This window comes from Polyodon spathula, chromosome 7 (assembly GCF_017654505.1).
Source record: "Polyodon spathula isolate WHYD16114869_AA chromosome 7, ASM1765450v1, whole genome shotgun sequence".
Taxonomy (NCBI): Eukaryota; Metazoa; Chordata; class Actinopteri; order Acipenseriformes; family Polyodontidae; genus Polyodon; species Polyodon spathula.
The window spans coordinates 260,018-283,914 of NC_054540.1; the positions used below are offsets into that span (position 1 = coordinate 260,018).

Genomic DNA, 23,897 nt, shown 5'->3' on the forward strand with positions numbered 1-23,897 from the left:
TGACTGACTCCTCTCTCTCTGTGTGTGTGATTGTCATCCCTCTGAAGCACTGCACACTTAAACGATCAGCCTAGTAATACAAGCTTCAGCTATTTAAGTTCTGTCTGCAGGAAATGAATCTGTTGTCAATGCAGTTGCTAATGTGATCTGGGGGTCTCGTTCGACCCCCTCTACAGTCTTCATGTTTGATCTGTACTGCTGATGCAAATCCACAATTGAAACAAAAGCATGAGAACAACAAGGACAGTGAACAGTGCTGTGGATTTGCACGAGCAGACATGTGAGGATGGCCTTTGACTTTCCTTTTCCAATCATAAACTACCAGAAGCAACTATTGCAATGACTCCTATTGCAGAGCAGGTTCATCCAGTCCAGGTTTTACTACACGCTTCATTAGACACACTGTGTCGGTAACTAGCTCAGGTGTGTCTGATTAAACTCCTAGTGAAACCAGGAATGGATCGCACTGCTCTGCAACGGGAGTCTTCTTCCCAGCCCTGCTTATCCAGGAGCAGTTCTTCTTGGCTGCAGCCCCTCCAGGTGGTATCAGACACTGTGGTGCTGCAAATCTGCAGGGACTCCGACACCCCAAAGACAGCAAGCAGGGGTGCGGGGCAGACTCAGAGCTAGTCAGTCCTTCCAGAACTCAGACAGTGTGTACTGTTGTGTTCGGAGCTCAGACAGTGTGTAGTATTTCTCAGTTTATAAGCGCTGTTTCGCTACCATATTGTTTGATCAGGTGGAGACGTGGTTATTTTCTCTACCCAAATGTGACAGCGTCATAATGTCAACCACAGTGTTTGCTGTTCTGTGACTCTGTGCTTCTGAAGGTCAGTCACAGCTGTTCTATGATTGACAGGTTTGATGGAGTGTGAAGCAGGTGTCTCTTCAGAAAGCTTACCATTGCCTCCCCTGTTCTAGGAGATGCTTTCCGAGGCACGTACCCGGGGATAGACCAGAACGGCAGTGCCTTCAGCACCCGGGACAGGGACAGTGACGGCTGCAACCCCTGCATCTTCGGGGACATTGCCACGAATAGCTGCAGTGAAAGCCAGGGGGGCTCAGGGTGGTGGTTCAGTCGCTGTGGCTCTGCCAATCTCAATGGAGACTGGCACCCCAAAGGGGACAACATCGGCTGGAGCTCCGGGGTGTACTGGGAGAGCTGGAAGGGGCCTGCCCCCTACTCCTTCCGGGCCAGCGTGATGAAGGTGAAGGCTCTCTGAGCTTGAGCTCTGCCCTCTTCCTCGGTTTTAATGGAAACCGGCTCTCCCAAACTGTGGGGAGTGAGAAGCCACGAGTCACTCAAGCTCATTAGATTCCAGAAATGAGCTTTACTGCAAATCTTTTCTTTTTTAGGGGCATGAAGTGGGGTTTGGTACATCCTGGTTTTTTAATCTGCTGTGTTTTGTTAAATACTGAAATTAATCTGTGCTCTTGTAAAAGGGCTTTGCTTCCACTCTGTATTAAAGTTTCTTGCACCATGGCGAGTGTTTCCTGATCTCTTCATTTTCATGGAACAGCTGATCCACAAGCAGACTGTGGGGCTCACAGCCTTGCACCTGGGCCACAGACAGACCCAGAGTAGAGCTGAGCTCTCCTAGTCTCAGGGGTTCAATAAAATACATTTCAGGACTGAAAGACCTAAATATGGGTCCACACCCAGGCAACTTTGGCTGAACTTATTGTGCAAAAAGTTTCACAAGCAATTTGCAGTGGACAGTCTGCGCAGTGCACACACCCTTTCCCTGGCTGTGTGCAGAGTGCAGCTGAGACTGAAAACCTCAAATTAGTGTTCTGGGGGCATAGCGTGAGTTGAATTCACAGCTCGGTCTCGAAGTTCCTGGTGTGCGCTTCACTGTATCCCCAGTGTCTCGTGAGCTGAACCCCTCGGAGCAGCTCCATGCTGTTGCTGACATGGAGCCTGCTGGAGATGTTATTGGCAGAACGGTTCACATCCGCCTTGCTGCTTTTAGATAGTGATGGGGAATGTGTGAACTGGGTCTGGTAACATTGCGTGTGCTGTGCTGCTAGTCTTGGCAGTTTCCATTGCAGAACTCAAACTCTTTTTATTATTTCCAGTGGTGTAGTGCTGTATTTATAAGTGAGGGGTCACTATTATCTACCCTCGCCCTCTCCCTGCACCCTACCACGCCGCCTGCCGTCCCTGTTTCCCCTACACTAAACAGAACCACAGTTTATCAATACAGCAGTTCCCGTGTTTGAAAGGGTTAACCAGTGTACCAATTCATTACAAATGCAGACAATCGGGTATTGAGGTAATATTGTAAAGCAGTACTATATACAAGGCACTAGACTTGCAGTGATTTATATTAAATATATATTTTCATAACCAGTTTCATACACTAAAACACAGTCTTTATTATTAATACTATGAGTAACACGTCCCCCTCTTGTATAGTGAATGGTTTGGTTCAGAATCGACTCATCTTGCTGTCCTATTGCAGCTGCTAAAGAGCGAATGAGAGGGAGGGTTTGAAACAGAAGTGCTTCCGTTTGCAATAAAAGATTTGTGTAAAGCGCCCTTTGTTGCGATTGAGTTTTATCTTTTAAATAAATGTTTAGCTTATTTTATCTGCTTGATTTCTGATATATGGGTCTAAAAATAAGAATGTTTCCAATTCTTACATTGAATCGTAAAACGCTGACACCTTAGCACAGTGTTAATACAGGTTCCCTTCACCTCTCTACGTTATTCACACCTCTTGTTCCATACCAGAGGCACGCTATATTCAAGCTGTTTCATTGTTTGTCTCTCAAGGTTTCTTACAGCTGTTGTATTCTTTGCTTATTTGTATGGGTTATGCTGGTGTATATCTTTCTCCATATATTTATAGGAGCAACACAGTGTGCTGGGTGCTGTGTGGTGCTGGGACAGTGTGCTGGGTGCTGTGCAGTGCTGTGCTGGGACAGTGTGCTGGGTGCTGTGCAGTGCTGGGACAGTGTGCTGGGTGCTGTGCAGTGCTGTGCTGGGACAGTGTGCTGGGTGTTGTGCAGTGCTGGGACAGTGTGCTGTGTGTTGTGCAGTGCTGGGACAGTGTGCTGGGTGCGGTGCTGGGTGCTGTGCAGTGCTGGGACAGTGTGCTGGGTGCTGTGCAGTGCTGGGACAGTGTGCTGGGTGCTGTGCAGTGCTGGGACAGTGTGCTGGGTGCTGTGCAGTGCTGGGACAGTGTGCTGGGTGCTGTGCTGTGCTGGGACAGTGTGCTGGGTGCTGTGCTGTGCTGGGACAGTGTGCTGGGTGCTGTGCAGTGCTGGGACAGTGTGCTGGGTGCTGTGCAGTGCTGGGACAGTGTGCTGGGTGCTGTGCAGTGCTGGGACAGTGTGCTGGGTGCTGTGCAGTGCTGGGACAGTGTGCTGGGTGCTGTGCAGTGCTGGGACAGTGTGCTGGGTGCTGTGCAGTGCTGGGACAGTGTGCTGGGTGCTGTGCAGTGCTGGGACAGTGTGCTGGGTGCTGTGCAGTGCTGGGACAGTGTGCTGGGTGCTGTGCAGTGCTGGGACAGTGTGCTGGGTGTGCTGGGTGTTGTGCAGTGCTGGGACAGTGTGCTGGGTGCTGTGCAGTGCTGGGACAGTGTGCTGGGTGCTGTGCAGTGCTGGGACAGTGTGCTGGGTGTTGTGCAGTGCTGGGACAGTGTGCTGGGTGTTGTGCAGTGCTGGGACAGTGTGCTGGGTGTTGTGCAGTGCTGGGACAGTGTGCTGGGTGCTGTGCAGTGCTGGGACAGTGTGCTGGGTGCTGGGTGCTGTGCAGTGCTGGGACAGTGTGCTGGGTGCTGTGCAGTGCTGGGACAGTGTGCTGGGTGTTGTGCAGTGCTGGGACAGTGTGCTGGGTGTTGTGCAGTGCTGGGACAGTGTGCTGGGTGCTGTGCTGTGCTGGGACAGTGTGCTGGGTGCTGTGTGCAGTGCTGGGACAGTGTGCTGGGTGTTGTGTAGTGCTGGGACAGTGTGCTGGGTGTTGTGCAGTGCTGGGACAGTGTGCTGGGTGCGGTGCTGGGTGTTGTGCAGTGCTGGGACAGTGTGCTGGGTGCTGTGCAGTGCTGGGACAGTGTGCTGGGTGTTGTGCAGTGCTGGGACAGTGTGCTGTGTGTTGTGCAGTGCTGGGACAGTGTGCTGGGTGTTGTGCAGTGCTGGGACAGTGTGCTGGGTGTTGTGCAGTGCTGGGACAGTGTGCTGGGTGCTGTGCAGTGCTGGGACAGTGTGCTGGGTGTTGTGCAGTGCTGGGACAGTGTGCTGGGTGTTGTGCAGTGCTGGGACAGTGTGCTGGGTGCTGTGCAGTGCTGGGACAGTGTGCTGGGTGCTGTGCAGTGCTGGGACAGTGTGCTGGGTGCTGTGCAGTGCTGGGACAGTGTGCTGGGTGTGTGCTGGGTGCAGTGTGCTGTGTGTTGTGCAGTGCTGGGACAGTGTGCTGGGTGTTGTGCAGTGCTGGGACAGTGTGCTGGGTGCTGTGCAGTGCTGGGACAGTGTGCTGGGTGCTGTGCAGTGCTGGGACAGTGTGCTGGGTGCTGTGCAGTGCTGGGACAGTGTGCTGGGTGTTGTGCAGTGCTGGGACAGTGTTCTGGGGGTGCTGTGTGTTGTGCAGTGCTGGGACAGTGCTGGGTGCGGTGCTGGTGTTGTGCAGTGCTGGGACAGTGTGCTGGGTGTTGTGCAGTGCTGGGACAGTGTGCTGGGTGCTGTGCAGTGCTGGGACAGTGTGCTGGGTGTTGTGCAGTGCTGGGACAGTGTGCTGGGTGCTGTGCAGTGCTGGGACAGTGTGCTGGGTGTTGTGCAGTGCTGGGACAGTGTGCTGGGTGCTGTGCAGTGCTGGGACAGTGTGCTGGGTGTTGTGCAGTGCTGGGACAGTGTGCTGGGTGTTGTGCAGTGCTGGGACAGTGTGCTGGGTGTTGTGCAGTGCTGGGACAGTGTGCTGGGTGTTGTGCAGTGCTGGGACAGTGTGCTGGGTGTTGTGCAGTGCTGGGACAGTGTGCTGGGTGCTGTGCAGTGCTGGGACAGTGTGCTGGGTGTTGTGCAGTGCTGGGACAGTGTGCTGGGTGCGGTGCTGGGTGTTGTGCAGTGCTGGGACAGTGTGCTGGGTGTTGTGCGGTGCTGGGACAGTGTGCTGGGTGTTGTGCAGTGCTGGGACAGTGTGCTGGGTGTTGTGCAGTGCTGGGACAGTGTGCTGGGTGCTGTGCTGTGCTGGTGCAGTGCTGGGCTGGGTGTTGTGCAGTGCTGGGACAGTGTGCTGGGTGTTGTGCAGTGCTGGGACAGTGTGCTGGGTGTTGTGTGCTGGGACAGTGTGCTGGGTGTTGTGCAGTGCTGGGACAGTGTGCTGGGTGTTGTGCAGTGCTGGGACAGTGTGCTGGGTGTTGTGCAGTGCTGGGACAGTGTGCTGTGCTGGGACAGTGTGCTGGGTGCTGTGCAGTGCTGGGACAGTGTGCTGGGTGCTGTGCAGTGCTGGGACAGTGTGCTGGGTGCTGTGCAGTGCTGGGACAGTGTGCTGGGTGTTGTGCAGTGCTGGGACAGTGTGCTGCGGTGCTGTGCAGTGCTGGGACAGTGTGCTGGGTGTTGTGCAGTGCTGGGACAGTGTGCTGGGTGTTGTGCAGTGCTGGGACAGTGTGCTGGGTGCTGTGCAGTGCTGGGACAGTGTGCTGGGTGCGGTGCTGTGGTGTTGTGTGGGACAGTGTGCTGGGTGCTGTGCAGTGCTGGGACAGTGTGCTGGGTGTTGTGCAGTGCTGGGACAGTGTGCTGGGTGTTGTGCAGTGCTGGGACAGTGTGCTGGGTGTTGTGCAGTGCTGGGACAGTGTGCTGGGTGCTGTGCAGTGCTGGGACAGTGTGCTGGGTGCGGTGCTGGGTGTTGTGCAGTGCTGGGACAGTGTGCTGGGTGCTGTGCAGTGCTGGGACAGTGTGCTGGGTGCTGTGTTGTGCAGTGCTGGGACAGTGTGCTGGGTGTTGTGCAGTGCTGGGACAGTGTGCTGGGTGTTGTGCAGTGCTGGGACAGTGTGCTGGGTGCTGTGCAGTGCTGGGACAGTGTGCTGGGTGTTGTGCAGTGCTGGGACAGTGTGCTGGGTGTTGTGTAGTGCTGGGACAGCGTGGTGGGTACTGTGCTGTTCTGGGACAGTGTGCTGGGTGCTGTGCAGTGCTGGGACAGTGTGCTGGGTGTTGTGCAGTGCTGGGACAGTGTGCTGGGTGTTGTGCAGTGCTGGGACAGTGTGCTGGGTGTGCTGGGACAGTGCTGGGACAGTGTGCTGGGTGTTGTGCAGTGCTGGGACAGTGTGCTGGGTGTTGTGCAGTGCTGGGACAGTGTGCTGGGTGTTGTGCAGTGCTGGGACAGTGTGCTGGGTGCTGTGCAGTGCTGGGACAGTGTGCTGGGTGTTGTGCAGTGCTGGGACAGTGTGCTGGGTGTTGTGCAGTGCTGGGACAGTGTGCTGGGTGTTGTGCAGTGCTGGGACAGTGTGCTGTTGTGCTGGTGCTGGTGCTGTGTGCTGGGACAGTGTGCTGGGTGCTGTGCAGTGCTGGGACAGTGTGCTGGGTGTTGTGCAGTGCTGGGTGCTGGGTGTTGTGCAGTGCTGGGACAGTGTGCTGGGTGCTGTGCAGTGCTGGGACAGTGTGCTGGGTGCTGTGCAGTGCTGGGACAGTGTGCTGGGTGTTGCAGTGTGTGCTGGGACAGTGTGCTGGGTGCTGTGCAGTGCTGGGACAGTGTGCTGCGGTGCTGGGTGTTGTGCAGTGCTGGGACAGTGTGCTGGGTGCTGTGCAGTGCTGGGACAGTGTGCTGGGTGCGGTGCTGGGTGTTGTGCAGTGCTGGGACAGTGTGCTGGGTGCTGTGCAGTGCTGGGACAGTGTGCTGGGTGTTGTGCAGTGCTGGGACAGTGTGCTGGGTGTTGTGCAGTGCTGGGACAGTGTGCTGGGTGTTGTGCAGTGCTGGGACAGTGTGCTGGGTGTTGTGCAGTGCTGGGACAGTGTGCTGGGTGTGTGCAGTGCTGGGACAGTGTGCTGGGTGCTGTGCAGTGCTGGGACAGGTGCTGGGACAGTGTGCTGGGTGTTGTGCAGTGCTGGGACAGTGTGCTGGGTGTTGAGGTGCTGGGACAGTGTGCTGGGTGTTGTGCAGTGCTGGGACAGTGTGCTGGGTGCTGTGCAGTGCTGGGACAGTGTGCTGGGTGCTGTGCAGTGCTGGGACAGTGTGCTGGGTGCTGTGCAGTGCTGGGACAGTGTGCTGGGTGCTGTGCAGTGCTGGGACAGTGTGCTGGGTGCGGTGCTGGGTGTTGTGCAGTGCTGGGACAGTGTGCTGGGGCTGTGCAGTGCTGGGACAGCAGTGCTGGGACAGTGTGCTGGGTGCTGTGCAGTGCTGGGACAGTGTGCTGGGTGTGTGCAGTGCTGGGACAGTGTGCTGGGTGTTGTGCAGTGCTGGGACAGTGTGCTGGGTGTTGTGCAGTGCTGGGACAGTGTGCTGGGTGTTGTGCAGTGCTGGGACAGTGTGCTGGGTGTTGTGCAGTGCTGGGACAGTGTGCTGGGTGTTGTGCAGTGCTGGGACAGTGTGCTGGGTGCTGTGCAGTGCTGGGACAGTGTGCTGGGTGTTGTGCAGTGCTGGGACAGTGTGCTGGGTGTTGTGCAGTGCTGGGACAGTGTGCTGGGTGTTGTGCAGTGCTGTGACAGTGTGCTGGGTGTTGTGCAGTGCTGGGACAGTGTGCTGGGTGTTGTGCAGTGCTGGGACAGTGTGCTGGGTGTTGTGCAGTGCTGGGACAGTGTGCTGGGTGTTGTGCAGTGCTGGGACAGTGTGCTGGGTGCTGTGCGGTGCTGGGACAGTGTGCTGGGTGTTGTGCGGTGCTGGGTGTTGTGTAGTGCTGGGACAGTGTGCTGGGTGCTGTGCAGTGCTGGGACAGTGTGCTGGGTGCTGTGCTGTGCTGGGACAGTGTGCTGGGTGCTGTGCAGTGCTGGGACAGTGTGCTGGGTGCTGTGCAGTGCTGGGACAGTGTGCTGGGTGTTGTGCAGTGCTGGGACAGTGTGCTGGGTGTTGTGCTGTGCTGGGACAGTGTGCTGGGCGCGGTGCTGGGTGTTGTGCAGTGCTGGGACAGTGTGCTGGGTGTTGTGCAGTGCTGGGACAGTGTGCTGGGTGTTGTGCAGTGCTGGGACAGTGTGCTGGGTGTTGTGCAGTGCTGGACACTGTGTGCTGGACAGTGTGCTGGGTGCTGTGCTGTGCTGGGACAGTGTGCTGGGTGCTGTGTGTGTGCTGGGTGCGTGTGCTGGGTGTTGTGTAGTGCTGGGACAGTGTGCTGGGTACTGTGCTGTGCTGGGACAGTGTGCTGGGTGCTGTGCAGTGCTGGGACAGTGTGCTGGGTGCGGTGCTGGGTGTTGTGCAGTGCTGGGACAGTGTGCTGGGTGCTGTGCAGTGCTGGGACAGTTTGCTGGGTGCTGTGTAGTGCTGGGACAGTGTGCTGGGACACTGTGTAACGCAGGGTCCTGCATTCATTCTTCCTGCTGGTTAAGTGCTGGGTGTGAATCTACTGTGCAGTCAGGGCTGACACATTCACTGGGTATCAAATTTATTGATATCAACTGAATTCAAATTCCCCTTTGCTTTTTCTTTTTAAATATCGCATGCATGTACAGGCTTATGTGCATCATAGCATTCCAACCAAAGACTGTTAACAAAACAACATGCTGGTTAGTGCAGACAACACCATGTTTATACCAGCACGTTCAATCTGAAAGCCTGTACACCAGCGTGGCACGGTAGCGATTTCATTCATCGTACTGCTAATCATGAGACCACCCCTTATTGCTTTATCTCTCTCATTGACAATACGAGCCCCTCCCTTCCGTCCCCTCCCTCTGCAAGACCTTAATCAACAACGAGCTTCCTTCCCTAACCGGAGCACCGTCACAGCTATCCCGCCGGACAGCAGAGAACCGGCCGGTGCTTTCAGAACCGGGAGCCGCCGTCTGCAGCAGTGCTAGAGCCACGCTGTCGGACCGCTGAGGAGTGAAAGACCATGACTGCCAGAGCCGGCTTCTACCGGCAAGAGCTGAACAAGACGGTGTGGGAGGTTCCCGAGCGGTACCAGAACCTCACCCCGGTCGGGTCGGGGGCCTACGGCTCAGTCTGGTGAGTGAGAACCGGGACAGCGCTTCGTGATGAAACGGAGAGGCAGGTGCGCTGTGTTTGGGAGTGAGTTAGTTGGTGCAAACCGAAAGACGGCTTTAATACCATAATAATGTGGATCAGTGACGGCTTCTCTGTCTGCCGGCGTTAACACGAGAAGGCGTGTTTATAAAATATAACCAGCAGATACTGACGATCCCGTGAATGTGTTTAACATCGCAGATCTTACACAGCGGCGCACTGCATCAAATCTGCCGTGGTATATAATACCGTGTGTGTGACCCTAACAATAACCCAAATGAATATCGGTGACAATGGAATGAGACATAGCAATAAAACGAGTTCAAAAATCAAATTAAGTGTTATTATTAGTATTATTAGTATTAGTATTAGTATGTTTTTGTTCATATTAAAAGGAGGGTAAAGTCCCAAGGGGCTCCTGTGTTGTTGTCAGGGATGGGTCTCCTCTCCCCAATCTAAGCACTGAGTCAGGCCTGCACTGTGAATCATGCACAGCACAAAGATGAACTGAACCAGGGACCTTCCTGAGCAGAGCTCCCATCTGAATGAAGCGTCCCTTTAATGAAAGGGCAGTGATCCTCACTGTCTCCTATCTGCCCCGCGCTGCTCTCTGAATGAAGCGTCCCTTTAATGAAAGGGCAGTGATCCTCACTGTCTCCTATCTGCCCCGCGCTGCTCTCTGAATGAAGCGTTCCTTTAATGAAAGGGCAGTGATCCTCACTGTCTCCTATCTGCCCCGCGCTGCTCTCTGAATGAAGCGTCCCTTTAATGAAAGGGCAGTGATCCTCACTGTCTCCTATCTGCCCCGCGCTGCTCTCTGAATGAAGCGTTCCTTTAATGAAAGGGCAGTGATCCTCACTGTCTCCTATCTGCCCCGCGCTGCTCTCTGAATGAAGCGTCCCTTTAATGAAAGGGCAGTGATCCTCACTGTCTCCTATCTGCCCCGCGCTGCTCTCTGAATGAAGCGTCCCTTTAATGAAAGGGCAGTGATCCTCACTGTCTCCTATCTGCCCCGCGCTGCTCTCTGAATGAAGCGTTCCTTTAATGAAAGGGGAGTGATCCTCACTGTCTCCTATCTGCCCCGCGCTGCTCTCTGAATGAAGCGTTCCTTTAATGAAAGGGCAGTGATCCTCACTGTCTCCTATCTGCCCCGCGCTGCTCTCTGAATGAAGCGTTCCTTTAATGAAAGGGCAGTGATCCTCACTGTCTCCTATCTGCCCCGTGCTGCTCTCTGAAGGCCTGTTCTTGTTGTAACTGTGATGTTTTAATGACTCCATGAACCTGATCCTGCATAATTTATCAGCGAGGAAGGAAGCTGCTCTCGGCTGCAGTGACCGGAGGCTGGTTGTGTATCCCTAAGGGATTGAGAGGGGTGGGCAGCTGGCAGACTGAGTGCCTCTGTGTGTGTTTGTCTGTATTTGTGTGTTTGTGTGTGTGTGTGCGTTTGTCCCTGTGTGTGTATATGTGTCTGTGCGAGGGTTTGTGTGTGTCAATGTGTCTGTGTGTTTCTATGTGTGTGTTTGTTTGTCTGTTTGCCTGTGAGTGTGTGTTTGCGTGTGTTTGTTTGTTTATTTGTTTGTGTGTGTGTTTGCCTGTGTGCATCTTGCCACGTCAAGACTGGTAGGGTCAACACTCACACTGTGTGACTGTGTCTGTGTGTTGTGTTTGTGTGTGTGTGTGCGTTTGTCCCTGTGTGTGTTTGTGTCTGTGTGAGTGTTTGTGTGTGTGTGTGTGTGTGTGTTTGTGTGTGTGTGTTTGTTTGTGTGTGTGTGTTTGTTTGTTTGTGTGTGTGTGTTTGTCTATGTGTGATGTCACACAAACACACAACATACACACACACACAACAGACAAACTTGTGTGTGTGGGTGTGGTTGTGTTTTGTTTGTGTGTGTTTGTTTGTGTGTGTGTGTGTATATGTCTATGTGTTTGTCTGTGTCAGTGTGTGTTTGTTTATTTGTTTGTGTGTGTGTTTGTGTCTGTGTGTTTGCCTGTGTGTGTATGTGTCTGTATGAGTGTTTGTTTGTGTCTGTGTGTTTGCCTGTGTTTGTGTGTGAGTGTTTGTTTGTTTGTGTGAGTGTTTGTCTGTGTGTGTTTGTGTGTGTCAGTGTGTTTGTGTCTGTGTGTTTGCCTGTGTGTGTCAGTGTGTCTGTGTGAGTGTTTGTGTGTGTGTGTGTAGGTGGCACTGTGACCCTGCATCTGCTCACTCTCACTCACTGTCTGGCTCACATTCTCACTCACTCAGTATCACTCCCTCTTCATCTGAAATACGACATGAGCTGGATTTGTTCAGTTTCAGTGTCACTTGAAAAACAGGAATCTGTGAAAACTAACCCAGTAAAACCGGGAATGTCTTTGTCTTTGCTGCCATTCTTACCAGTGATGTCCTGTAGCACAGTGTGGGGGGTGTCTGATCATCATGCACAGTTTTATGTCTGATCATCGTGCACAGGGTGGGGGGTGTCTGATCATCATGCACAGTGTGGTGTCTGATCATCATGCACAGTGCGGTGCTGTGATCATCATGCACAGTGTGGTGTCTGATCATCATGCACAGTGCGGTGTCTGATCATCATGCACAGTGCGGTGTCTGATCGTCATGCACAGTGTGGTGTCTGATCATCATGCACAGTGTAGAGGTGTCTGATCATCATGCACAGTGCGGTGTCTGATCATCATGCACAGTGTGGTGTCTGATCATCATGCACAGTGCGGTGTCTGATCATCATGCACAGTGTGGTGTCTGATCATCATGCACAGTGCGGTGTCTGATCGTCATGCACAGTGCGGTGTCTGATCGTCATGCACAGTGCGGTGTCTGATCGTCATGCACAGTGCGGTGTCTGATCGTCATGCACAGTGCGGTGTCTGATCGTCATGCACAGTGTGGTGTCTGATCGTCATGCACAGTGCGGTGTCTGATCGTCATGCACAGTGCGGTGTCTGATCGTCATGCACAGTGCGGTGTCTGATCGTCATGCACAGTGCGGTGTCTGATCATCATGCACAGTGAGGTGTCTGATCATCATGCACAGTGCGGTGTCTGATCGTCATGCACAGTGCGGTGTCTGATCGTCATGCACAGTGCGGTGTCTGATCGTCATGCACAGTGCGGTGTCTGATCGTCATGCACAGTGCGGTGTCTGATCGTCATGCACAGTGCGGTGTCTGATCATCATGCACAGTGCGGTGTCTGATCATCATGCACAGTGCGGTGTCTGATCATCATGCACAGTGCGGTGTCTGATCATCATGCACAGTGCGGTGTCTGATCGTCATGCACAGTGCGGTGTCTGATCGTCATGCACAGTGCGGTGTCTGATCGTCATGCACAGTGCGGTGTCTGATCGTCATGCACAGTGCGGTGTCTGATCGTCATGCACAGTGCGGTGTCTGATCGTCATGCACAGTGCGGTGTCTGATCGTCATGCACAGTGCGGTGTCTGATCGTCATGCACAGTGCGGTGTCTGATCGTCATGCACAGTGCGGTGTCTGATCGTCATGCACAGTGCGGTGTCTGATCGTCATGCACTGTGCGGTGCTGTAATCATCACAGAGGGTCGGCTGTGTGTAGTTCATGTTTGTCCCGAGCTGTGACCCTCCCCTATGTGTTGCAGCTCTGTCTATGATGTGAAGCTGTGTCAGAAGGTGGCTGTGAAGAAGCTGTCACGCCCGTTCCAGTCTCTGATCCACTCGAGACGCTCATACAGAGAGCTGCGGCTCCTCAAGCACATGAAGCACGAGAACGTGAGTCTCCTTCTGTACTGTCAGCACAGAGAAACACACACTGATACACACACACTGATACACACACACACACATGGATCCACTGGAGAGACTCACTCAGAGAGCTGCAGCTCCTCAAGCACATGAAGCACAAGAACGTGAGTCTCCTTCTATACTGTCAGCACAGAGACACACACACTGATACACACACACACACACACACACACACACACACACACACACACACACAGACACACAGATCCACTGGAGAGACTCACTCAGAGAGCTGCGGCTCCTCAAGCACATGAAGCACGAGAACGTGAGTCTCCTTCTGTACTGTCAGCACAGAGACACACTGATACACACACACACACACACACACACACACACTGATACACACACACACACACACACACACACACACACACTGATACACACACACACACACACACACACTGATACACACACACACACACACGGACACTAGAGAGACTCACTCAGAGAGCTGCAGCTGCTCAAGCACATGAAGCACGAGAACGTGAGTCTCCTTCTGTACTGTCAGCACAGAGACACACTGATACACACACACACACACACACACACACACACACACACACACAGACACACTGATACACACACACACACACACACACACACACACACACACACACACTGATACACACACACACACACACACACACTGATACACACACACACACACATCCACTGGAGAGACTCACTCAGAGAGCTGCAACTCCTCAAGCACATGAAGCACGAGAACGTGAGTCTCCTTCTGTACTGTCAGCACAGAGACACACTGATACACACACACACACACTGATACACACACACACAGACACACGGATCCACTGGAGAGACTCACTCTGAGAGCTGCAGCTCCTCAAGCACATGAAGCACGAGAACGTGAGTCTCCTTCTGTACTGTCAGCACAGAGACACACTGATACACACACACACACACACACACTGAGACACACTGATACACAGAGACACACTGATACACACACACACAGACGCACTGATACACACACACACAGACGCACTGATACACGCACACACAGTCAGATACAAATGCAGACACACACACACACTGTACTCCTCTTTCCTCACCCCACACTCTCTCTCTCTCTCTCTCTCTCTCTCTCTCTCAGGTGATCGGGTTATTGGATGTGTTCTCACCAGCCACCTCGCTGGAAAACTTCAATGAAGTGTGAGTAGTTTTCAGAGTTGTCCTGGGATATGAGGATGGAAGGTGTTAGTTTTAATTTTAGTAGACCTGAGCAATCTGGAGAGCTGAGTGAGGTGTGTTAGTGCTGTTTAGTGACAGTGCTGGAGTGAGGTGTGTTAGTGACAGTGCTAGAGTGAGGTGTGTTAGTGACAGTGCTGGGGTGAGGTTTGTTAGTGACAGTGCTAGAGTGAGGTGTGTTAGTGAGACAGTGGTAGTGAGGCGTGTTAGTGACAGTGCTGGAGTGAGGTGTGTTAGTGACAGTGCTGGAGTGAGGTGTGTTAGTGACAGTGCTGGAGTGAGTTGTGTTAGTGAGACAGTGGTAGTGAGGTGTGTTAGTGACAGTGCTAGAGTGAGGTGTGTTAGTGAGACAGTGCTGGGGTGAGGTGTGTTAGTGAGACAGTGGTAGAGTGAGGTGTGTTAGTGAGACAGTGGTAGAGTGAGGTGTGTTAGTGAGACAGTGGTAGAGTGAGGTGTGTTAGTGCTGGAGTGAGGTGTGTTAGTGACAGTGGTAGTGAGGTGTGTCAGTGACAGTGCTGGAGTGAGGTGTGTTAGTGAGACAGTGCTGGAGTGAGGTGTGTCAGTGACAGTGCTGGAGTGAGGTGTGTTAGTGAGACAGTGCTGGAGTGAGGTGTGTTAGTGACAGTGCTGGAGTGAGGTGTGTTAGTGACAGTGCTGGAGTGAGGTGTGTTAGTGACAGTGCTGGAGTGAGGTGTGTTAGTGACAGTGCTGGAGTGAGGTGTGTTAGTGAGACAGTGCTGGGGTGAGGTGTGTTAGTGAGACAGTGGTAGAGTGAGGTGTGTTGGTGACAGTGCTGGAGTGAGGTGTGTTAGTGACAGTGGTAGTGAGGTTTGTTAGTGACAGTGCTGGAGTGAGGTGTGTTAGTGAGACAGTGCTGGAGTGAGGTGTGTTAGTGACAGTGCTAGAGTGAGGTGTGTTAGTGAGACAGTGCTGGAGTGAGGTGTGTTAGTGAGACAGTGCTGGAGTGAGGTGTGTTAGTGACAGTGCTGGAGTGAGGTGTGTTAGTGACAGTGCTGGAGTGAGGTGTGTTAGTGAGACAGTGCTGGAGTGAGGTGTGTTAGTGAGACAGTGCTGGAGTGAGGTGTGTTAGTGACAGTGCTGGAGTGAGGTGTGTTAGTGAGACAGTGCTGGGGTGAGGTGTGTTAGTGACAGTGCTGGAGTGAGGTGTGTTAGTGAGACAGTGCTGGAGTGAGGTGTGTTAGTGACAGTGGTAGTGAGGTTTGTTAGTGACATTGCTGGAGTGAGGTGTGTTAGTGAGACAGTGCTGGAGTGAGGTGTGTTAGTGAGACAGTGCTGGAGTGAGGTGTGTTAGTGAGACAGTGCTGGGGTGAGGTGTGTTAGTGACAGTGCTGGAGTGAGGTGTGTTAGTGACAGTGCTGGAGTGAGGTGTGTTAGTGAGACAGTGCTGGGGTGAGGTGTGTCAGTGACAGTGCTGGAGTGAGGTGGGTTAGTGAGACAGTGCTGGGGTGAGGTGTGTTAGTGACAGTCCTGGAGTGAGGTGTGTTAGTGAGACAGTGCTGGAGTGAGGTGTGTTAGTGACAGTGCTGGAGTGAGGTGTGTTAGTGACAGTGCTGGAGTGAGGTGTGTTAGTGAGACAGTGCTGGGGTGAGGTGTGTTAGTGACAGTGCTGGAGTGAGGTGTGTTAGTGAGACAGTGCTGGGGTGAGGTGTGTTATTGAGAGAGTGCTGAGGTGAGGTGTGTTAGTGCTGGGGTGAGGTGTTTTAGTGAGACAGTGCTGGGGTGAGGTGTGTTAGTGACAGTGCTGGGGTGAGGTGTGTTAGTGACAGTGCTGGAGTGAGGTGTGTTAGTGAGACAGTGCTGGAGTGAGGTGTGTTAGTGACAGTGGTAGTGAGGTTTGTTAGTGACAGTGCTGGAGTGAGGTGTGTTAGTGAGACAGTGCTGGGGTGAGGTGTGTTAGTGAGACAGTGCTGGGGTGAGGTGTGTTAGTGAGACAGTGCTGGGGTGAGGTGTGTTAGTGAGACAGTGCTGGGGTGTGGTGTGTTAGTGAGACAGTGCTGGGGTGAGGTGTGTTAGTGAGACAGTGCTGGGGTGAGGTGTGTTAGTGAGACAGTGCTGGGGTGAGGTGTGTTAGTGAGACAGTGCTGGGGTGAGGTGTGTTAGTGAGACAGTGCTGGGGTGAGGTGTGTTAGTGAGACAGTGCTGGGGTGAGGTGTGTTAGTGAGACAGTGCTGGGGTGAGGTGTGTTAGTGACAGTGCTGGGGTGAGGTGTGTTAGTGAGACAGTGCTGGGGTGAGGTGTGTTAGTGACAGTGCTGGGGTGAGGTGTGTTAGTGAGACAGTGCTGGGGTGAGGTGTGTTAGTGAGACAGTGCTGGGGTGAGGTGTGTTAGTGAGACAGTGCTGGGGTGAGGTGTGTTAGTGAGACAGTGCTGGGGTGAGGTGTGTTAGTGAGACAGTGCTGGGGTGAGGTGTGTTAGTGACAGTGCTGGGGTGAGGTGTGTTAGTGACAGTGCTGGGGTGAGGTGTGTTAGTGAGACAGTGCTGGGGTGAGGTGTGTTAGTGAGACAGTGCTGGGGTGAGGTGTGCTGCTTCTCTGTGTGTGTGCAGGTACCTCGTAACGAATCTGATGGGTGCCGATCTGAACAACATTGTGAAGTTCCAGAGACTCTCAGACGAGCACGTCCAGTTCCTCATCTACCAGCTGCTCCGTGGGCTCAAGGTAACAAGCAGCCGAGACAGTGAGGAGCAAGACTGTCAAACCAGTGAGTCTGTACAGTGAGGAGGGAGAGAGTCTATACAAACCAGTGAGGAGGGAGAGAGTCTATACAAACCAGTGAGGAGGGAGAGAGTCTATACAAACCAGTGAGGAGGGAGAGAGTCTATACAAACCAGTGAGGAGGGAGAGAGTCTATACAAACCAGTGAGGAGGGAGAGAGTCTATACAAACCAGTGAGGAGGGAGAGAGTCTATACAAACCAGTGAGGAGGGAGAGAGTCTATACAAACCAGTGAGGAAGGAGAGAGTCTATACAAACCAGTGAGGAGGGAGAGAGTCTATACAAACCAGTGAGGAAGGAGAGAGTCTATACAAACCAGTGAGGAGGGAGAGAGTCTATACAAACCAGTGAGGAGGGAGAGAGTCTATACAAACCAGTGAGGAAGGAGAGAGTCTATACAAACCAGTGAGGAGGGAGAGAGTCTATACAAACCAGTGAGGAGGGAGAGAGTCTATACAAACCAGTGAGGAGGGAGAGAGTCTATACAAACCAGTGAGGAGGGAGAGAGTCTATACAAACCAGTGAGGAGGGAGAGAGTCTATACAAACCAGTGAGGAAGGAGAGAGTCTATACAAACCAGTGAGGAGGGAGAGAGTCTATACAAACCAGTGAGGAGGGAGAGAGTCTATACAAACCAGTGAGGAGGGAGAGAGTCTATACAAACCAGTGAGGAGGGAGTCTATATAAACCAGTGAGGAGGGAGAGAGTCTATACAAACCAGTTAGGAGGGAGAGAGTGTATTCAAACCAGTGAGGAAGGAGAGAGTCTATACAAACCAGTGAGGAAGGAGAGAGTCTATACAAACCAGTGAGGAGGGAGAGAGTCTATACAAACCAGTGAGTCTGTACAGTGAGGAGGGACAGAGTCTATACAAACCAGTGAGGAGGGAGAGAGTCTATACAAACCAGTGAGGAGGGGAGAGTCTATATAAACCAGTGAGGAGGGAGAGAGTCTATACAAACCAGTTAGGAGGGAGAGAGTCTATACAAACCAGTGAGGAAGGAGAGAGTCTATACAAACCAGTGAGGAAGGAGAGAGTCTATACAAACCAGTGAGGAGGGAGAGAGTCTATACAAACCAGTGAGGAGGGACAGAGTCTATACAAACCAGTGAGGAGGGAGAGAGTCTATACAAACCAGTGAGTCTGTACAGTGAGGAAGGAGAGAGTCTATACAAACCAGTTAGGAGGGAGAGAGTGTATTCAAACCAGTGAGGAAGGAGAGAGTCTATACAAACCAGTGAGGAAGGAGAGAGTCTATACAAACCAGTGAGGAGGGAGAGAGTCTATACAAACCAGTGAGGAGGGAGAGAGTCTATACAAACCAGTGAGTCTGTACAGTGAGGAGGGAGAGAGTCTATACAAACCAGTGAGGAGGGAGTCTATACAAACCAGTGAGGAGGGAGAGAGTCTATACAAACCAGTGAGGAGGGAGAGAGTGTATTCAAACCAGTGAGGAAGGAGAGAGTCTATACAAACCAGTGAGGAAGGAGAGAATCTATACAAACCAGTGAGGAGGGAGAGAGTCTATACAAACCAGTGAGTCTGTACAGTGAGGAAGGAGAGAGTCTATACAAACCAGTTAGGAGGGAGAGAGTGTATTCAAACCAGTGAGGAAGGAGAGAGTCTATACAAACCAGTGAGGAAGGAGAGAGTCTATACAAACCAGTGAGGAGGGAGAGAGTCTATACAAACCAGTGAGGAGGGAGAGAGTCTATACAAACCAGTGAGTCTGTACAGTGAGGAGGGAGAGAGTCTATACAAACCAGTGAGGAGGGAGTCTATACAAACCAGTGAGGAGGGAGAGAGTCTATACAAACCAGTGAGGAAGGAGAGAGTCTATACAAACCAGTGAGGAGGGAGAGAGTCTATACAAACCAGTGAGGAGGGAGAGAGTCTATACAAACCAGTGAGGAGGGAGAGAGTCTATACAAACCAGTGAGGAGGGAGAGAGTCTATACAAACCAGTGAGGAGGGAGAGAGTCTATACAAACCAGTGAGGAGGGAGAGAGTCTATACAAACCAGTGAGGAGGGAGAGAGTCTATACAAACCAGTGAGTCTGTACAGTGAGGAGGGAGAGAGTCTATACAAACCAATTAGGACGGAGAGAGTCTATACAAACCAGTGAGGAGGGAGAGAGTCTATACAAACCAGTGAGGAGGGAGAGAGTCTATACAAACCAATTAGGACGGAGAGAGTCTATACAAACCAGTGAGTCTGTACAGTGAGGAGGGAGAGAGTCTATATAATCCAGTGAGGAGGGAGAGCGTCTATACAAACCAGTGAGTCTGTACAGTGAGGAGGGAGAGAGTCTATACAAACCAGTGAGTCTGTACAGTGAGGAGGGAGAGACTCTGATACAAACAGTGCAGTCTGTACAGTGAGGAGGGAGAGAGTCTATACAAACCAGTGCAGTCTGTAGTGTGAAATTTGCACTGGACTCAGACTCCAGCATGTCAGGAGCCTTGTCCCATTGTAGGGTTCATCCCAACACAGAAGTGCTACATCAGTTGATGGCTTTAAGTCAGAATTCAAAACTTGATCTCTATCACTGAATCCCCCTGATAGAGAGCGGAGGAGTTTCACTGCTGACCAGCCTGCCCGACCCCTGCTTTCATTCTCCTCTCTCCTCTCTCCACAGTACATCCATTCAGCCGGACTGATTCACAGAGTGAGTGAATTCTTCTTTCATGCTTTCGTTGCTTGTGTCGACACTGAATCCCCACAGGGGGGTGCTGTAGTGTATTGAACTCCCTGAGCTGTGGCTGTGTTATAGGGGTTGGCGTAGCTGTGGCTGTGTTATAGGGGTTGGGGTGGCTGTGGCTGTGTTCTAGGGGTTGGCGTAGCTGTAGCTGTGTTATAGGGGTTGGGGGTGGCTGTGTCATAGGGGTTGGGGGTGACTGTGGCTGTGTTATAGGGGTTGGGGGTAGCTGTGGCTGTGTTATAGGGGTTGGGGTAGCTGTGGCTGTGTTATAGGGGTAGGGGTAGCTGTGTTATAGGGGTTGGGGTGGCTGTGTTATAGGGGTTGGGGTAGCTGTGGCTGTGTTATAGGGGTTGGGGGGCTGTGGCTGTGTTATAGGGGTTGGGGGTAGCTGTGGCTGTGTTATAGGGGTTGGGGGTGGCTGTGGCTGTGTTATAGGGGTTGGGGGTAGCTGTGGCTGTGTTATAGGGGTTGGGGGTGGCTGTGGCTGTGTTATAGGGGTTGGGGGTGGCTGTGTTATAGGGGTTGGGGTGGCTGTGGCTGTGTTATAGGGGTTGGGGGTGGCTGTGTTATAGGGGTTGGGGTGGCTGTGGCTGTGTTATAGGGGTTGGGGTAGCTGTGGCTGTGTTATAGGGGTTGGGGTAGCTGTGGCTGTGTTATAGGGGTTGGGGTGGCTGTGTTATAGGGGTTGGGGTGGCTGTGGCTGTGTTATAGGGGTTGGGGTGGCTGTGGCTGTGTTATAGGGGTTGGGGGGGTGGCTGTGTTATAGGGGTTGGGGTGGCTGTGGCTGTGTTATAGGGGTTGGGGTAGCTGTGGCTGTGTTATAGGGGTTGGGGGTGGCTGTGGCTGTGTTATAGGGGTTGGGGGCTGTGGCTGTGTTATAGGGGTTAGCTGTGGCTGTGTTATAGGGGTTGGGGTAGCTGTGGCTGTGTTATAGGGGTTGGGGTAGCTGTGGCTGTGTTATAGGGGTTGGGGTAGCTGTGGCTGTGTTATAGGGGTTGGGGGCTGTGGCTGTGTTATAGGGGTTGGGGTAGCTGTGGCTGTGTTATAGGGGTTGGGGTAGCTGTGGCTGTGTTATAGGGGTTGGGGTAGCTGTGGCTGTGTTATAGGGGTTGGGGTAGCTGTGGCTGTGTTATAGGGGTTGGGGTAGCTGTGGCTGTGTTATAGGGGTTGGGGTAGCTGTGGCTGTGTTATAGGGGTTGGGGGTGGCTGTGTTATAGGGGTTGGGGTAGCTGTGTTATAGGGGTTGGGGGGCTGTGGCTGTGTTATAGGGGTTGGGGGGGTGGCTGTGTTATATGGGTTGGGGTAGCTGTGGCTGTGTTATAGGGGTTGGGGGGTGGCTGTGTTATAGGGGTTGGGGGCTGTGGCTGTGTTATAGGGGTTGGGGTAGCTGTGGCTGTGTTATAGGGGTTGGGGGCTGTGGCTGTGTTATAGGGGTTGGGGTAGCTGTGGCTGTGTTATAGGGGTTGGGGTAGCTGTGGCTGTGTTATAGGGGTTGGGGTAGCTGTGGCTGTGTTATATGGGTTGGGGGTAGCTGTGGCTGTGTTATAGGGGTTGGGGTAGCTGTGGCTGTGTTATAGGGGTTGGGGTAGCTGTGTTATAGGGGTTGGGGTAGCTGTGGGGTTGGGGTAGCTGTGGCTGTGTTATAGGGGTTGGGGGGGTGGCTGTGTTATAGGGGTTGGGGTAGCTGTGGCTGTGTTATAGGGGTTGGGGTAGCTGTGGCTGTGTTATAGGGGTTGGGGGGTGGCTGTGTTATAGGGGTTGGGGTAGCTGTGGCTGTGTTATAGGGGTTGGGGTAGCTGTGGCTGTGTTATAGGGGTTGGGGGTAGCTGTGGCTGTGTTATAGGGGTTGGGGGTGGCTGTGTTATAGGGGTTGGGGTAGCTGTGGCTGTGTTATAGGGGTTGGGGTAGCTGTGGCTGTGTTATAGGGGTTGGGGTAGCTGTGGCTGTGTTATAGGGGTTGGGGTAGCTGTGGCTGTGTTATAGGGGTTGGGGTGGCTGTGGCTGTGTTATAGGGGTTGGGGTAGCTGTGGCTGTGTTATAGGGGTTGGGGGGTGGCTGTGTTATAGGGGTTGGGGTAGCTGTGGCTGTGTTATAGGGGTTGGGGGTGGCTGTGTTATAGGGGTTGGGGCGGCTGTGGCTGTGTTATAGGGGTTGGGGTAGTGGCTGTGTTATAGGGGTTGGGGTGGCTGTGGCTGTGTTATAGGGGTTGGGGGTGGCTGTGTTATAGGGGTTGGGGTGGCTGTGGCTGTGTTATAGGGGTTGGGGTAGGTGGCTGTGTTATAGGGGTTGGGGTGGCTGTGCTTGTGTTATAGGGGTTGGGGGTGGCTGTGTTATAGGGGTTGGGGTGGCTGTGGCTGTGTTATAGGGGTTGGGGTGGCTGTGGCTGTGTTATAGGGGTTGGGGGTGGGTGGCTGTGTTATAGGGGTTGGGGTAGCTATGGCTGTGTTATAGGGGTTGGGGGTAGCTGTGGCTGTGTTATAGGGGTTGGGGTAGCTGTGGCTGTGTTATAGGGGTTGGGGGGCTGTGGCTGTGTTATAGGGGTTGGGGTAGCTATGGCTGTGTTATAGGGGTTGGGGGTAGCTGTGGTTGTGTTATAGGGGTTGGGTTTGGCTGTGTTATATGGGTTGGGGTGGCTGTGTTATAGGGGTTGGCGTAGCTGTGGCTGTGTTATAGGGGTTGGGGGTGGCTGTGTTAGAACATAAGAACATAAGAACATAAGAAAGTTTACAAACGAGAGGAGGCCATTCGGCCCATCTTGCTCGTTTGGTTGTTAGTAGCTTATTGATCCCAAAATCTCATCAAGCAGCTTCTTGAAGGATCCCAGGGTGTCAGCTTCAACAACATTACTGGGGAGTTGATTCCAGACCCTCACAATTCTCTGTGTAAAAAAGTGTCTCCTATTTTCTGTTCTGAATGCCCCTTTTTCTAAACTCCATTTGTGACCCCTGGTCCTTGTTTCTTTTTTCAGGCTGAAAAAGTCCCTTGCGTCGACACTGTCAATACCTTTTAGAATTTTGAATGCTTGAATTAGGTCGCCACGTAGTCTTCTTTGTTCAAGACTGAACAGATTCAATTCTTTTAGCCTGTCTGCATATGACATGCCTTTTAAGCCCGGAATAATTCTGGTCGCTCTTCTTTGCACTCTTTCTAGAGCAGCAATATCTTTTTTATAGCGAGGTGACCAGAACTGCACACAATATTCAAGATGAGGTCTTACTAGTGCATTGTACAGTTTTAACATTACTTCCCTTGATTTAAATTCAACACTTTTCACAATGTATCCGAGTATCTTGTTAGCCTTTTTTATAGCTTCCCCACATTGCCATTATAGGGGTTGCGGGTAGCTGTGGCTTTGTTAGGGGTTGGGGTGGCTGTGTTATAGGGGTTGGGGTTAGCTGTGGCTGTGTTATAGGTGTTGGGGTGGCTGTGGCTGTGTTATTGGGGTTGGCGTAACTGTGGCTGTGTTTTAGGGTTTGGGGTAGCTGTGGCTGTTATAGGGGTTGGCGTAGCTGTGGCTGTGTTATAGGCGTTGGGGTAGCTGTGGCTGTGTTATAGGGGTTGGGGTGGCTGTGGCTGTGTTATAGGGGTTGGGGTGGCTGTGTTATAGGGGTTGGGGTGGCTGTGGCTGTGTTATAGGGGTTGGGGTAGCTGTGGCTGTGTTATAGGGGTTGGGGTGGCTGTGGCTGTGTTATAGGGGCTGGGGTTAGCTGTGGCTGTGTTATAGGTGTTGGGGTAGCTGTGGCTGTGTTATTGGGGTTGGTGTAGCTGTGGCTGTGTTATAGGGGTTGGGGTGGCTGTGTTATATGGGTTGGGGTGGCTGTGCCTGTGTTATAGGGGTTGGGGGTGGCTGTGTTATAGGGGTTGGGGTAGCTGTGGCTGTGTTATAGGGGTTGGGGGTGGCTGTGTTATAGGGGTTGGGGTAGCTGTGGCTGTGTTATAGGGGTTGGGGGGTGGCTGTGTTATAGGGGTTGGGGTAGCTGTGGCTGTGTTATAGGGGTTGGGGTGGCTGTGGCTGTGTTATAGGGGTTGGGGGGCTGTGGCTGTGTTATAGGGGTTGGGGTAGCTGTGGCTGTGTTATAGGGGTTGGGGGTGGCTGTGTTATAGGGGTTGGGGGGCTGTGGCTGTGTGTTAGGGGGGTTGGGGGTGGCTGTGTTATAGGGGTTGGGGTAGCTGTGGCTGTGTTATAGGGGTTGGGGGTGGCTGTGTTATAGGGGTTGGGGTGGCTGTGGCTGTGTTATAGGGGTTGGGGGTGGCTGTGTTATAGGGGTTGGGGTAGCTGTGGCTGTGTTATAGGGGTTGGGGGTGGCTGTGTTATAGGGGTTGGGGTAGCTGTGGCTGTGTTTTCGGGGTTGGGGGTGGCTGT

At 52.9% G+C, this 23,897-nt stretch overlaps 2 protein-coding genes across 5 annotated transcripts in view; both read left to right on the plus strand.

Annotated features, from left to right (window-relative positions):
* The window catches only part of LOC121317947 (angiopoietin-related protein 5-like), a 13,850-nt gene extending 12,367 nt beyond the window's left edge, over nt 1-1,483 (plus strand). For all 3 annotated transcript variants that reach the window (XM_041254036.1, XM_041254037.1, XM_041254038.1), the window contains one exon: nt 922-1,483. In XM_041254036.1, the coding sequence (XP_041109970.1) occupies nt 922-1,223 (302 nt within the window). In that variant the 3' untranslated portion in view covers nt 1,224-1,483. The remainder of the gene's footprint in view (nt 1-921) is intronic.
* Nucleotides 1,484-8,671: 7,188 nt separating this feature from the next.
* Nucleotides 8,672-23,897, plus strand: part of mapk11 (mitogen-activated protein kinase 11) — a 38,543-nt gene continuing 23,317 nt past the window's right edge. For both annotated transcript variants that reach the window (XM_041254043.1, XM_041254042.1), the window contains exons 1-5: nt 8,672-9,088; nt 12,722-12,851; nt 14,002-14,060; nt 16,663-16,774; nt 19,472-19,501. In XM_041254043.1, the coding sequence (XP_041109977.1) occupies nt 8,976-9,088; nt 12,722-12,851; nt 14,002-14,060; nt 16,663-16,774; nt 19,472-19,501 (444 nt within the window). In that variant the 5' untranslated portion in view covers nt 8,672-8,975. The remainder of the gene's footprint in view (nt 9,089-12,721; nt 12,852-14,001; nt 14,061-16,662; nt 16,775-19,471; nt 19,502-23,897) is intronic.